The 12,186-nt window shown below is 45.4% G+C and overlaps 1 protein-coding gene across 2 annotated transcripts in view; it reads right to left on the reverse strand.

The window, feature by feature from the left end:
- Window positions 1–9,765: 9,765 nt before the first annotated feature.
- LOC135904643 (high-affinity choline transporter 1-like) overlaps window positions 9,766–12,186 on the reverse strand; it is a 34,826-nt gene continuing 32,405 nt past the window's right edge. For both annotated transcript variants that reach the window (XM_065435508.1, XM_070534048.1), the window contains exon 9: window positions 9,766–11,261. In XM_065435508.1, coding sequence (XP_065291580.1) covers window positions 10,369–11,261 — 893 coding nt within the window. In that variant the 3' untranslated portion in view covers window positions 9,766–10,368. The remainder of the gene's footprint in view (window positions 11,262–12,186) is intronic.

Genomic DNA, 12,186 nt, shown 5'->3' on the forward strand with positions numbered 1-12,186 from the left:
GCTCCCCGAATGGTCCACTGATTTTGACTTTGGCCATGGGCAGACACACGCTGTGTTCTTCTACAACCTGTTTTATCCATGCTACTTCTCCGGTGAAGTCATCTACCATCACGTAAGACGGATGGACAATGTCCAGCGTGGCGGCACTGCCTCTTAGCACTCGGCATGGTTTTCCGGCCATTAACTTACAGGTCGTGGAGATATGGACTTAAAAATTCCATATTCTCATCTTTTTCTTCCACGTAGGAAAAAACTACGCTAGACTTCTCGCAGTTTACAGCTATATGTCCCAGTTTGTGGCATTTGTAACAGCGAATTGGTCTAAAAGATTCGAATTTTCTTTTCTGTTCTTTTTGTGCGGTTTCTCCGTTAAGTTTCTCCTCGCTCTTTTCTGCGGGCTTTTCCGCCATGTCTACAGGCTCCGATCGTCTAGTCTGCGCACCCTTTTTGAACGGAAATGGTTTCCGCGGTCCATTTCGACCGTCCCAGTTTCCCTCCTCGGCGTTCAACTTTCTACGGGTTGCATACTCTTCGGCTAATTCAGCCGCCCTTTCCACAGTGTTTACATTACCTCTGTCTTGCACCCACAGTTTCACAGCTTGGGGGATGGTTTTGTAAAACTGCTCTAGACACATGCATTCAATGATCATGTCTCTGCTGTCGTACGCTTCCGCGCTTTTAAGCCACTCGGCTAGGTTGGCCTTTAAGCTATATGCAAACTCCGGATAGCCCTCGCTATCTTTCTTGCCTGTGCTCCTCAAACCTTTGCCGAAAAGCTTCGGCTGAAAGGCGGTATTTCTTCAGGAGACTAGCCTTAACTTTTGCATAATCATATGCATCCTGCACACTCAATCTGGCGATTACTTCCGCCGCCTCACACGGCAACATAGACAGCAACCGCTGTGGCCATGTACTCGGACCGAAGTTATCTTCTCGCAAGTCCTTTCAAAATTGCTTAGGAACAAGCCTATGTCGGTCCCGACCTCAAATGGCTTTAATAGCCTGTCCATGCGGTACGATTCTGCCTCACTTGATCGTCCCAGAGCGCCTTCACTTCCTTGAGACAACTCCAAACGTTTGCTTTCAAGTTCAAGTTGCATTTTTCTTAACTGAAACTCGCGATCTTTATCGCGTTCCTCTCTCTCTCGTATTTCTCTGTCCTGTTCTTCTCTTTCTCTTTCCCGTTTATCTCTCTTTTCGAGAAGTTCCATTCCCATTTCAATATCTTCCTCACTGGCCTGATCGGAAATTAGCTCCAATAATTCCGATTTGAGCATTTCCTTGCGTACATCTAGGCCCAGTTCCTCACCAACAATCAACAACTCGTCTCTCAGCAGTGTCCTTAACTCCATGACTGCTGCTTTACTGCCTTGATTCTGCTCTCTAAATCTAGCTAGGAAGACACAACCTAGCTAACACTCAACAATCTAGCTTCCCTACTGTTCTAAACAGAACAACCACAAAATGAAGCCTAGAGAGTCAAAGCAAGAACCAAGCACTCATCGCAGATACAGCACCATGTCGCAAAGTCCATCTCACCGCTGTCAGCCAGTTGTCAGGATTGGGGGCTCAATCCCTATCGCCCGTGGTCCTTTGCCAAAATTGGAGTACGGCATGAATTCGAAGGTAGCTGGCCCATGCCGTCGTCCAACTTATTTACGCTGAGGACGTTGATGAAGTGAAGAACTGTTTCTCATCGAGAACGAGGAATAAGGGTTTATTTACAGAAATTAAATCAGTCTAACATGACTGCTTGAGAAAACGAGTGTCAGTCCAACATGACTGCACGAGAGAAGTGTATCAGTCTAACATGACTGCTCAAGAGAAGTGTATCCAGCATTCGCACAACAACAGTTTTTATACACTCGGTCCGCCGGCCATACGAGGCGGCGACTGATCGTTTACTCATCGCCAACCTGCCGCCCCTCCGCAGAACAGTTTACGTACACAAAGGCACACACATTCCGATGCCCGACGATGGCGTTGGAGGGGTGCCGTTCCGGGAAGTATTGGTGCCAATCGTAGGTAGCTCGTTGTCTTGCGCCTGGCCGAGGCATGGGAAGCACCAAAATATGGCTTTCCCGCGTCAGCTTGTCCATGCGTATCAGATCAGGTCCGCGCTGGAGAACTCCGGAACCATTGTTCGCACACCGAACTCGTTCCGTCACAATGTCGATGGGGCTGGTGGAAGGAGGTGGTTTTCAGCACAAAGGCCGCTTCTTCGAACGTCTCCTAGCTGCAGCGACGGTGAGTGGGGGATGCGCGTCGTGTCCCCCAGTCGTAACTGGGTGGCAATCTTGCCTTGCAGCTCGCCATTCTTAACAGTGGGGGATGCGCGTCGTGTCCCCCAGTCGTAACTGGGTGGCAATCTTGCCTTGCAGCTGGCCACTCTTAACGCCGACCAGTCGACCATGCTTATTCCTGCTCTTTTCGTTGTGTAGGTCAGTAACAACTACTCTGTACCCTCTTTGCAGGACAATGATGTAACGCTGACGGTGCTTTCAAGTCCACACTTTCTCGCTGTATTGATTGTTGAGTGCTATGATGTATTTAAGCTATTGCTACTAACATCGGGCGATGTCGAGCTTAACCCTGGTCCGACCTCAGACTCGGAATCTGATACTCGTCCTAATAACGCCTTTGTGAAACAAATTCGGCAAGAACAATCTAAAACCAACAAAATATTAAAAGAACTAGTGACTAACTTGAAAAAGGTTGAGCGAACAGTTGATAACAAGGAAACTAGGCTTGCCGCAATTGAAAACGACATGGAACGATTGAAGGCAAAGAGAAGTTGGCCGAATGTTAAAATAAATATGACACCACGAAATACCAAATCCAAGACCTTCCACTGAAATTGGACGATTTAGAATATAGAAGTCGACGGAACAACGTGATTATTTACGGTGTAACAGAAAAACATAACCAAAATATAGTTTCACTCGATAAGATAGTGAGAAATAACATTTTAAAAGAAACGCTAGGCATTGAAGTGAAAACCCTTGAAAGAATTCACAAGATAGGCACCCGCACAAGTAACCGAGACCGCCCGATCATCCTTAGATTGTTTGATTACGCCGAAAAACCCAAAATCTTATCCTGCTGCTATAAACTGAAAGGCACACCATTAGCTGTTTCCGAAGATCGATCCAAGAGAGCAAGGGAAATGCGCACGCACTTGCGGAATTCAGCGGTAAATGAAAGGGCAAACGGAGCAAAAGTTAGGCTAACATTCGACAAACTGAGAATCGATGAGAAAGTGTATACTTGGGACCCAGTGAAGAATATTAGGACTGAATTACCGCAGAAACAAGTCTTTCAAAACTCTCTTTTTCCACTTCGACTTCGCTGAAATCCTCTAAAAACAAGAAAGTTTCAAAATGACAGCCCAGTACCAAAACTATATGAATCCTTTCCCTAAATGCCCTAAGTGTGGTAAATAAATTTGATCAATTAGAGAACCTAATCCTGTCTTATCAATCTCACATTTTAGTAATAACAGAAACGCGGCTTAACCCTGGTGTACGTGATTCTGAAGTTATTCCTCCTTCATACGAACTGTTCCGTAAAGACAGAGGATCAAGAGGCTACGGTGTCGCGATAGCAATTAAAAATAATATAAAGTCCTTAGAACTTGATGGCATTCCCTACCATGAATGTTTAGGGTGCAAAATAACGTATTGTAACAAAAACATTAGTGTAGGGCGCGTTTATCGGACCCCAAGTGCAACAACTGACTTCAGCGATCAGATTCATGATTACATTTCAAAACATACTAATTTTAAATCAAAACTTATTATTGCCGGGCATTTTAACCTTCCCGGAATAGACTGGAACAACCGCTCACATAAATGGCCGTGATGTCGCAAGTTCAAAATCACTGCTAGACGTGGCGTTTACGTTTTCAGTGAACCAAATGGTAACTGATAAGACCCGTGTCACTTCAACATCATCATCTTGACTTGACTTAGTTCTTATAAGTAGTACATTAGAAGGATCTTCCGTGTCCATCGAGAATGACATTTCAGACCACAAAGCGCTTATTCTAACCTGTCCCAATTCAACCACGCGAAAATACAAAACAAAACACAACCTACCTATTACCAATAACAATAACATACAATACTCAACTCTGGACGCGTTTTAGAAATATTGTTAAGTGTTCCGAAGATACCTTCATTCCAAATAAAAAAAGAAACGCATTTACCCAGAATACCCGTGGATAACAGGTAAAATAATCCAACTAAAAATCAAAATAAAACGACGGCGGAGAAAGGGAACCAAGTGCACGTTAGACGATATTATCGGTACATTAAAACAAAAAATATCGGAAGCAAAATGCCGTTTGTTTGAAACTACGTTAACTTCGTTTATGGCGCATGACCCTCACAAATTCTGGCGATATTTGTCAGCTGAACGAGAAAAAATAACGCAAATTAAAATTTCTGATCAAGTTATTCAGGATACTGAACACATCGCTAATGAGATCAATAACTTCTTGCAGACAGTTTTTACATAACATGCTATAAGTGCAGCTTTAACACCTTACGATGTCAAAATAGCAATGGAAGAATTAACTGTAAGTGAAGAGGGCATACTGTCTCTATTGCATAAGCTTGATCTTAAAAAATCTACCGGCCCTGATCAGATTTCTAACTCATTCTTAAATCGATACGCAAGCTGGACATCGAAGTATCTATTTAAAATATTCACTCTTTCTCTTCAAACATCACTGTTACCAGACGATTGGCGCAAGGCTGCAATAATTCCAATACATAAATTGGGCTCGAAATTAGATTTAAATAACTACCGCCCAGTGCCATTAACGAACTCATGCTGCAAAATAACGGAACACGTAATATTTAAGGCCATAATATCTCACCTAGAAACAAACGAACTTCTATATAAACAACAACACGGTCTCAGATCAAGCCTGTCAACTATAACCCTGCTAGCTGAGTTAACTCATGACATTGCTAACGTACTTAATAATGATGGCTAATCAGATGTAGTTTTTTAGAATTTTCTTAAGCGTTTTACGCAGTTCCGCACCAGGATTCACTCACAATATTATCGGCTTGTGATATTAGGAATAAAATATAATCCTGGATTAACAGTTTTCTAACCAATCGTAAACAGAGCGTTGCAATCGATAATAATCTTGCACAACCACTTGATGTCTACTCCGGAGTACCTGAAGGATCAGTGCTGGCACCACTTTTGTTCTTGATATACATTTACTACATCCAGTTTTCCTATAAAACTCAATTCAGATGCGCCTGTTTGCTGATGACTGTGACGTGTACACAGTCGTAGACATCTCGGACGACCAGATAGAACTTCACAATTCATTGCAAACAATTTACTCTTGGTGCAACACTTGGGGCATGAAACTGAACACATCAAAAACACATTACATTTGTTTCAAAAATAAGAAACTCCCGCTTAACTTTACACATTCGATCGGAAGCCTCAATAATCAACAAAAGCGACCAGGTAAAATACCTAGGCATTAAACTCACGCCTAACCTTAACTGGGAGCCTCATTCTAGACTATGTGTCGAAAATTCCGTAGGCAAACTATCCTTTTTCAAACGGAAACTGCGTGCAGCACCACCACACCACAAACTAAATGTGTACAAAACACTAATAAGACCATGCCTAGAATACGCGGATTTAATCGGGAGCACTAATCAAAAATACCTTATAAATAAAATAGAACGCATACAAAAATAAGCAATTAGGTTTGTATATTCGGATTACAAAAGGCAGTCCAGTATCTCAGGTCTGCTCGCAAGGGCAAATCTAAAATCCCTCCCGCAGAGAAGAGCAATTTCACGACTAAAATTCATCTATCAATTATACCATGGTCATTTCCAGATAACACGTTCTGATTACCTGCAAGATCTTCCAAACGCTCAACTAGACTAAATCATTCGAAAACAATCTATCTTCCCCCAAGTCGTCTTAACGTTCACAAACATTCCCTTTTGCCGTCAGCCATTTCCCAGTGGAATAAGTTAACTAACGATATTGTGTGTTGCAATAACATTGACTCTTTTATTAACCGCATTCAGTGAATTGTCCTTTCACAATGATTTTTTTTATCATTACATTTCTGCACCACTCCTGCACGGGCCGCGAAGGGCCTGCAGCATATTCAAATGAAAAAAATTTCATATCGGCTCGTTAATAGCCGACATAGAAATATTTCTATGCCGTGCACCCATAATCTCAGGAAGTGAGCTCCACTACCAAGCGAGACACTCTCTCCAGTTGCCCCGTCTAACCTCCGCGAGCGAAATTCCTTCCCTGCGTTCTCCCATGCCGGACCTCGAGGATCGCTTGACGAATACGTCACGGGCCCGCCTTCAATTTATTTTTTTTTTCACCTCGCTCTCTTGCTGCACGGCGCACTCGACGAGGACACCTGATTAGCGGTATAACTGAGTGCTACGCGAATACTGAGGCAGGTACAAGCGGAACACAGAGCATGATCCCGCGCTGAAACACGGTGGAAAATGACATACGTTCGGTGTCTGCGCGCGCAACCGTACGATGTGGAAATAAGCAGATGAAACGAATGTATACATCTAGCGGTTGACTCAGCAACCAACAGTGATCATCTTCCTGTATCATTTGAAATCAATTGTCCAATAACCCTACATCTATAGATCTACTTAGGACAGGTAGTGACTGCGGATCCGGATCATGAGATTCAAATAATCAGAAGAATAAGAATGGGCTTGGGTGCGTTTGGCAGGCATTCTCAGATCATGAACAGCAGGTTGCCATTATCCCTCAAAAGAAAAGTATATAACAGCTGTGTCTTACCAGTACTCACGTACGGGGCAGAAACCTGGAGGCTTACGAAAAGGGTTCTACTGAAATTCAGAGCGACGCAACGAGCTTTGGAAAGAAGAATGATAGGTGTAACGTTAAGGGATAAGAAAAGAGCAAATTGGGTGAGGAAACAAACGCGAGTTAATGATATCTTAGTTGAAATCAAGAAAAAGAAATGGGCATGGGCAGGACATGTAATGAGGAGGGAAGATAACCGATGGTCATTAAGAGTTACGGACTGGATTCCAAGGGAAGGGAAGCGTAGCAGAGGGCGGCAGAAAGTTAGGTGGGCGGATGAGATTAAGAAGTTTGCAGGAACAACATGGCCACAATTAGTACATGACCGGGGCAGTTCGAGAAGTACGGGAGAGGCCTTTGCCCTGCAGTGGGCATAACCAGGATGATGATGATGATGATGATGATGATGATGATGATGATGATGATGATGATGATGATGATGTCCAATAACATCTTTAGAATACCAGGCATGCGCATTTGTGGACCATACGAAATTTAAGACTTTCTTGCGTTCAGCCGTTTCAAAACTTGCCAATGCCAATGATAAGGAAATCGCTTCAACCATTTGCTCAATTCTAGAGGATTCCCGGAAGCAAGCTGAATATGTCATCCCTTCGGCTAAAGGCACCGCTTGTCGCTGGTAGAATAATGAGTGTACGCGGGGCTATAGAAAAAGAAAGGCCGCTTGGAAAATGCTTCTGCATAATCAGTACCCGACAAATTGCAAAAATTATCAGTTTCACGCTGGTGTGTTTAAGCGTGCTGTTAATAGAACCAAAGGGGAACACGATATTAGGCACTACGATTATCTATCAAATTCAAACAATAAGCGCGCTTTATTTGCATTCCTTCGTGCTAGGAAGGTGCTACCAACACCCTTAACATTAGACTAAATTGTTCTGACCCCGCAAGAACTGAGCGCCTCCCTAGAAGAGATTGCCAAAAGCTTACAAAATCGATTTACGGCCCGGCTTCCGGCTATTCATTCTCCATTAGATTCTTCGGATGGCTTTATTCCAATTTCCTTATCTGAACTAAATGAGACTGCACTATGCTTACCGAATTCAGCCCCTGGCCCTGATGGTGTCACAAATGCAATCTTAAAAATATTGTTACAGGAATCGCCTACCGTTCTTTTAAACCTGGTGAATTATTTAATTAAACTTGGATTCCGTTGCAATGGAAGCTCGCCAAAGTAATATTGATGCTTAAGAAGCAAGAAGGAAGGTATGTATTGGAGAACATTAGGCTCATTGCGCTTACATCAAACGTAGTAAAATTCATTGAGAGGCTTCTTCACCTTCGTATCATGAAATTTATTAATGATAATTCCATTCTTAGTCCCTGTCAGATTGGTTTCAGGGCCGGCTGCTCCATCTGGCATGCCCACGTCAACTTAGAAAGCCGAATACAACTCGCTCGACGTCATAAGCAATACGCTGCCTTAGTGACGCGCGATATCGCTAAAGCATACGACACTGTGGAGCACACTGTATTGATCAATAGGTTAACATCCTGTGATGTTCCTGGGTATATAGTAGCGTGGATTCACTCATTCTTAGGTAAAAGCGAATTCTATTGCTACGAAAGCGGCGTTTCTTCTTCTAAGCACAAACAAACAAGAGGCGTACCGCAAGGCTCAGTCCTTTCCCCGGTGCTTTTTAATATTCTCATGAGCCCACTACCTTGTCATCAAGAAGTAACTACTTATGTTTATGCAGACGATATTGCGTTCTTTGCATCTGCATACGACATCCACACGCTATACCAACGACTGCAAACTTACCTTTATGCTCTGGAGAGGTGGTTAGATGTTAGTCACTTTATGCTCAATGCCAGCGAATGTGCTGTTCTCCTTTTTCCGATACGTGACATAGTGCACATCTCATCGTCTTACCACCTTCAAGAGATACCACAGGTGGAGTCTGTTAAATACCTCGGAATTATTTATAACGCCTCTCTCAACTGGCGCCCACACATAGATCATGTGATTGGGAAAGCTACCCGTGCAACTGGCATGTCACAACAAATCGCCTTCTGCTCTAGAGAGTGTCTGGACATCACGTGACGCGCTCTGTACACAGAAGGACAGTTTGCTTGGCAAGTTGGCTTTTTTTTTTTTTTGAGGCGATCAGCGCGAGAAGACTTTATAGGAAGGCAACGAAGAAAGACAAAGCGTCGTCAACTGACGTTTTTACTGAAATCACACAAATACGCGGCAAACTTTGTACAATCTGCGGGATCGGTCCACGTACGGGGACGCCTGCTTCACCTCAGCCGCGGGTAGGCCCGTTATTGAACAATCTACGGATTCGGCCCACGTGTGAAAAATTGGTCTACGCGCGGACGCGATCCGCGAGATTCTAGCCACATGACAGCTTCGCTGTAGAAAAGAAATTGTTCGTTATAACAACACGATTCGATTGCCTGCCGTACGCAGTGCGTAATTGTTATGCCTTACATAATGACGGCCTGCCGAAAGTTTCACAGTCGAATGTTCAAAAATAGTGCTGCCAAGATATTTCTCGTCGTTTATAGTGCGTTTACAGCGCCAAGTGTTTAAAGTTAGCTCGATACTTCTGCTCACAATGTTAGTCATCTCGAAACAAAATATAGCCCGTCCATATTTTCTGCAGCGTCCATAGGTTATTAATAATGGACGCTGCTGAAACAAGAATTAAGAACGCGACACGCGCGCGGCACCTTGCGTTGCGAGGAACTGCGTCGTCACCACGTGCAAGTACCCAATGTAAAGGCTAAAAGTATCCAATTAAAGTATCCACTAAAAGTATCCAATTAAAGGCTAAAACGCGCAGCTGTACTTTAGGTTCTTGAAGTATTATATAGAATCAGACAAAACGAACACGCTTATTTGGACTCGTCAGATGAGGCTCAACATAGTGCTGAAGTGGGTACAGTTCCTTTTATTAATACGCAGATGTACCGGATGTAAAAAGTACCGGATGCGGTTGTGTCGTCTCATTCAGTTACAAATGCATAAATCATACATGTTGAGGTGAAGCGAAGACATGTAGGCGAAGCAACGCACACGTTGAAAAATGACACTCGCCGGAAGCTCGGTCTCAATAATGAACGACGCAAATTTTTCGAAAAGCAACACTTTAGCGTCACATCCGCCAAGCAGCGTGCTAAGCTAGTTACGTCAAGAGTTTATCTGCAGTTTTATATCTGCACGGCACTTCACGACGCAGCACATGCGCTGATTTGAGCCTCGCAAAAGTCTGGGCATTATTTGTCAAATTGCGAAAGAAATCTTGGGACACGTTAGACGGAGACGATTACGTGATGAAATAGGAGGGTGCATTACGAAAGCCACCAAAGAGTAGCGTACGCATCAAAGAGGAATGTGAGAATATTAAAGAATAGAAAGAAAGGGCGCAGTGAAAGTATGTCTCTAAACAGCCCTTCTTGAACAGTGGGTGCACAATCACGGTTGCCCTCACGCCCGCTGCCGTGGCGAGTTGGCCGCAATCAGTTCGATCCGTGTTAGACGGACTTCCTGGGCCTCTCCTTGCTGCCACTTTTGGCGATGACAGACTTAGACCTTTTGCGTGGCGCCTTCCCCTCTGAGGCGGCGGCGCCGCCCGCGAGAGACTTGCCCACCGTCCCGGACGATTGCTGCGCCAAGCTCGGTTGCATCCCCGAAGACTGTTTCCGGACCGGGGCCAACGAGACTCTCCTTGTGCTTAGGGAGTTGCGATTTTGAGCTTCGTCGGGAAGCTTCGCCCTCAGCCTGCGCTCCTCATTGGAAACCCCCGAGCGGATGTTCGCTCTCTCACTGGCCTTATCGGCGGTCGAAACGTCCCGAGCACCGGTGAGGGCCACATCAGACCGCGTCTGCGGGATTTGCCGAAACATGGCCATCGAGAATCTCCTTGCGCTCGGTCGCGTGCCGTCTTGAGCTTCACGGGAAAGATCAGGGGCAAACGACATCCTCCGGTTAAGCTCAGGGGCATACGACATCCTCCGGTTGTCCTTGGAAACTCGCGTCGCGGTAGCGTCTCTCTCGCTGGCCATATCGATGATCGAAACACGCCGATTGCTGGTGGCGGCCCCGGCCGTGTTCTCGTTTCCTACGCTGCCGGTGCCGGTGCCCTGCTCGAAGGAGACGATCGAGGCCACGCGATGCTGGTACGTCAGTGACGGCTGAGCGAAGCAGCGGAACACATCCCACCGCTCTGGCAGAAAACCCCTGCGAAAGACCGCGGCGGTCGCGTACGAACCGAGGAGGAGCGCGGCCAGGCCGAGCGCCATTGACAACAGGCGGAACGGAAACCGCTGGCCCAATTTCGGGTCGTACAGGGGCAGTTGCACCACCACGGGCACGTTGATGGAGGGCTCCCCGCAGAGGCACCGGAACACGCCGCTCACGATGAAAGCTGCGAGAAATCGAGTCGGGCTGTGACGTGCGTTCTTAGCGTAAAGTTTCCAAGCCACTTATGCGGGCCTGACGGGATATGTCGTTTCGGTCCACTACTTCGGATCTTATGAAACCCCACACTGACTTCAAAACCCCACTGGTTGTGAGAGAGAGTGCCCCTCACACTACGTAGCAACTTGCATACATGCAAGTTGCAGGAGCCGTTCTACAGGGCTGAATGATATACGTTACTTGCCGAGTCATTTCGAAAGTATTGATATTGCACTTGCACTGTACCTCCTTGGGCTAAGCAGAATCGCAATAGGTTTTGAAACTTGAAAACAAGGAGGCAGTCACGCGGGAGCCCGACCATCGCGACGTTTTGACACTCTCTCCCGCTCGCTCGGTCATATGCTATGCGGGCTGCATCGGTCTTCAGAACGGGTAGCAGCATAGAATGCAATTGAGCGAGCCGCAGCGAATGCCGAAACCGTCGCGTGTCCCGCACCCACGTGACCGCACTCTGCGTCATGACGTGGCGACACAGGCACTTTTGGAATACGAAACGAAAAGTGGCTGTTGGAAAACTACTAGATTAAATTATTGACGACGCCCTAACGATTGTCAGTATCTTTGATAAAATTTAAAGTTGGAGGACTTTCATGTAAAGCAAGAAAAATCTCAAGAATCAAGTTAAGCAGGCTTGATAGAAAAACTGCTAAACGGAAACAATTTTACTGGCGTTATTAAGTTCGGATTACTCGCCATCTCGGTGGTGACGAGAGTCGTCCGTAGTATACCCTCGGCCGATGGCACACGCATTTCAGCACATGCGCCAGTTTCAACAGCTGTACCATTAACAACTAACAGCTACTGTCCGTATTGTCTGACCTAGTTTATCACGTTGCTGGATCACGACTGCCTCGGGCACCATGTGGGGACAA

Source organism: Dermacentor albipictus, chromosome 2 (assembly GCF_038994185.2).
Source record: "Dermacentor albipictus isolate Rhodes 1998 colony chromosome 2, USDA_Dalb.pri_finalv2, whole genome shotgun sequence".
NCBI classification, from domain to species: Eukaryota; Metazoa; Arthropoda; class Arachnida; order Ixodida; family Ixodidae; genus Dermacentor; species Dermacentor albipictus.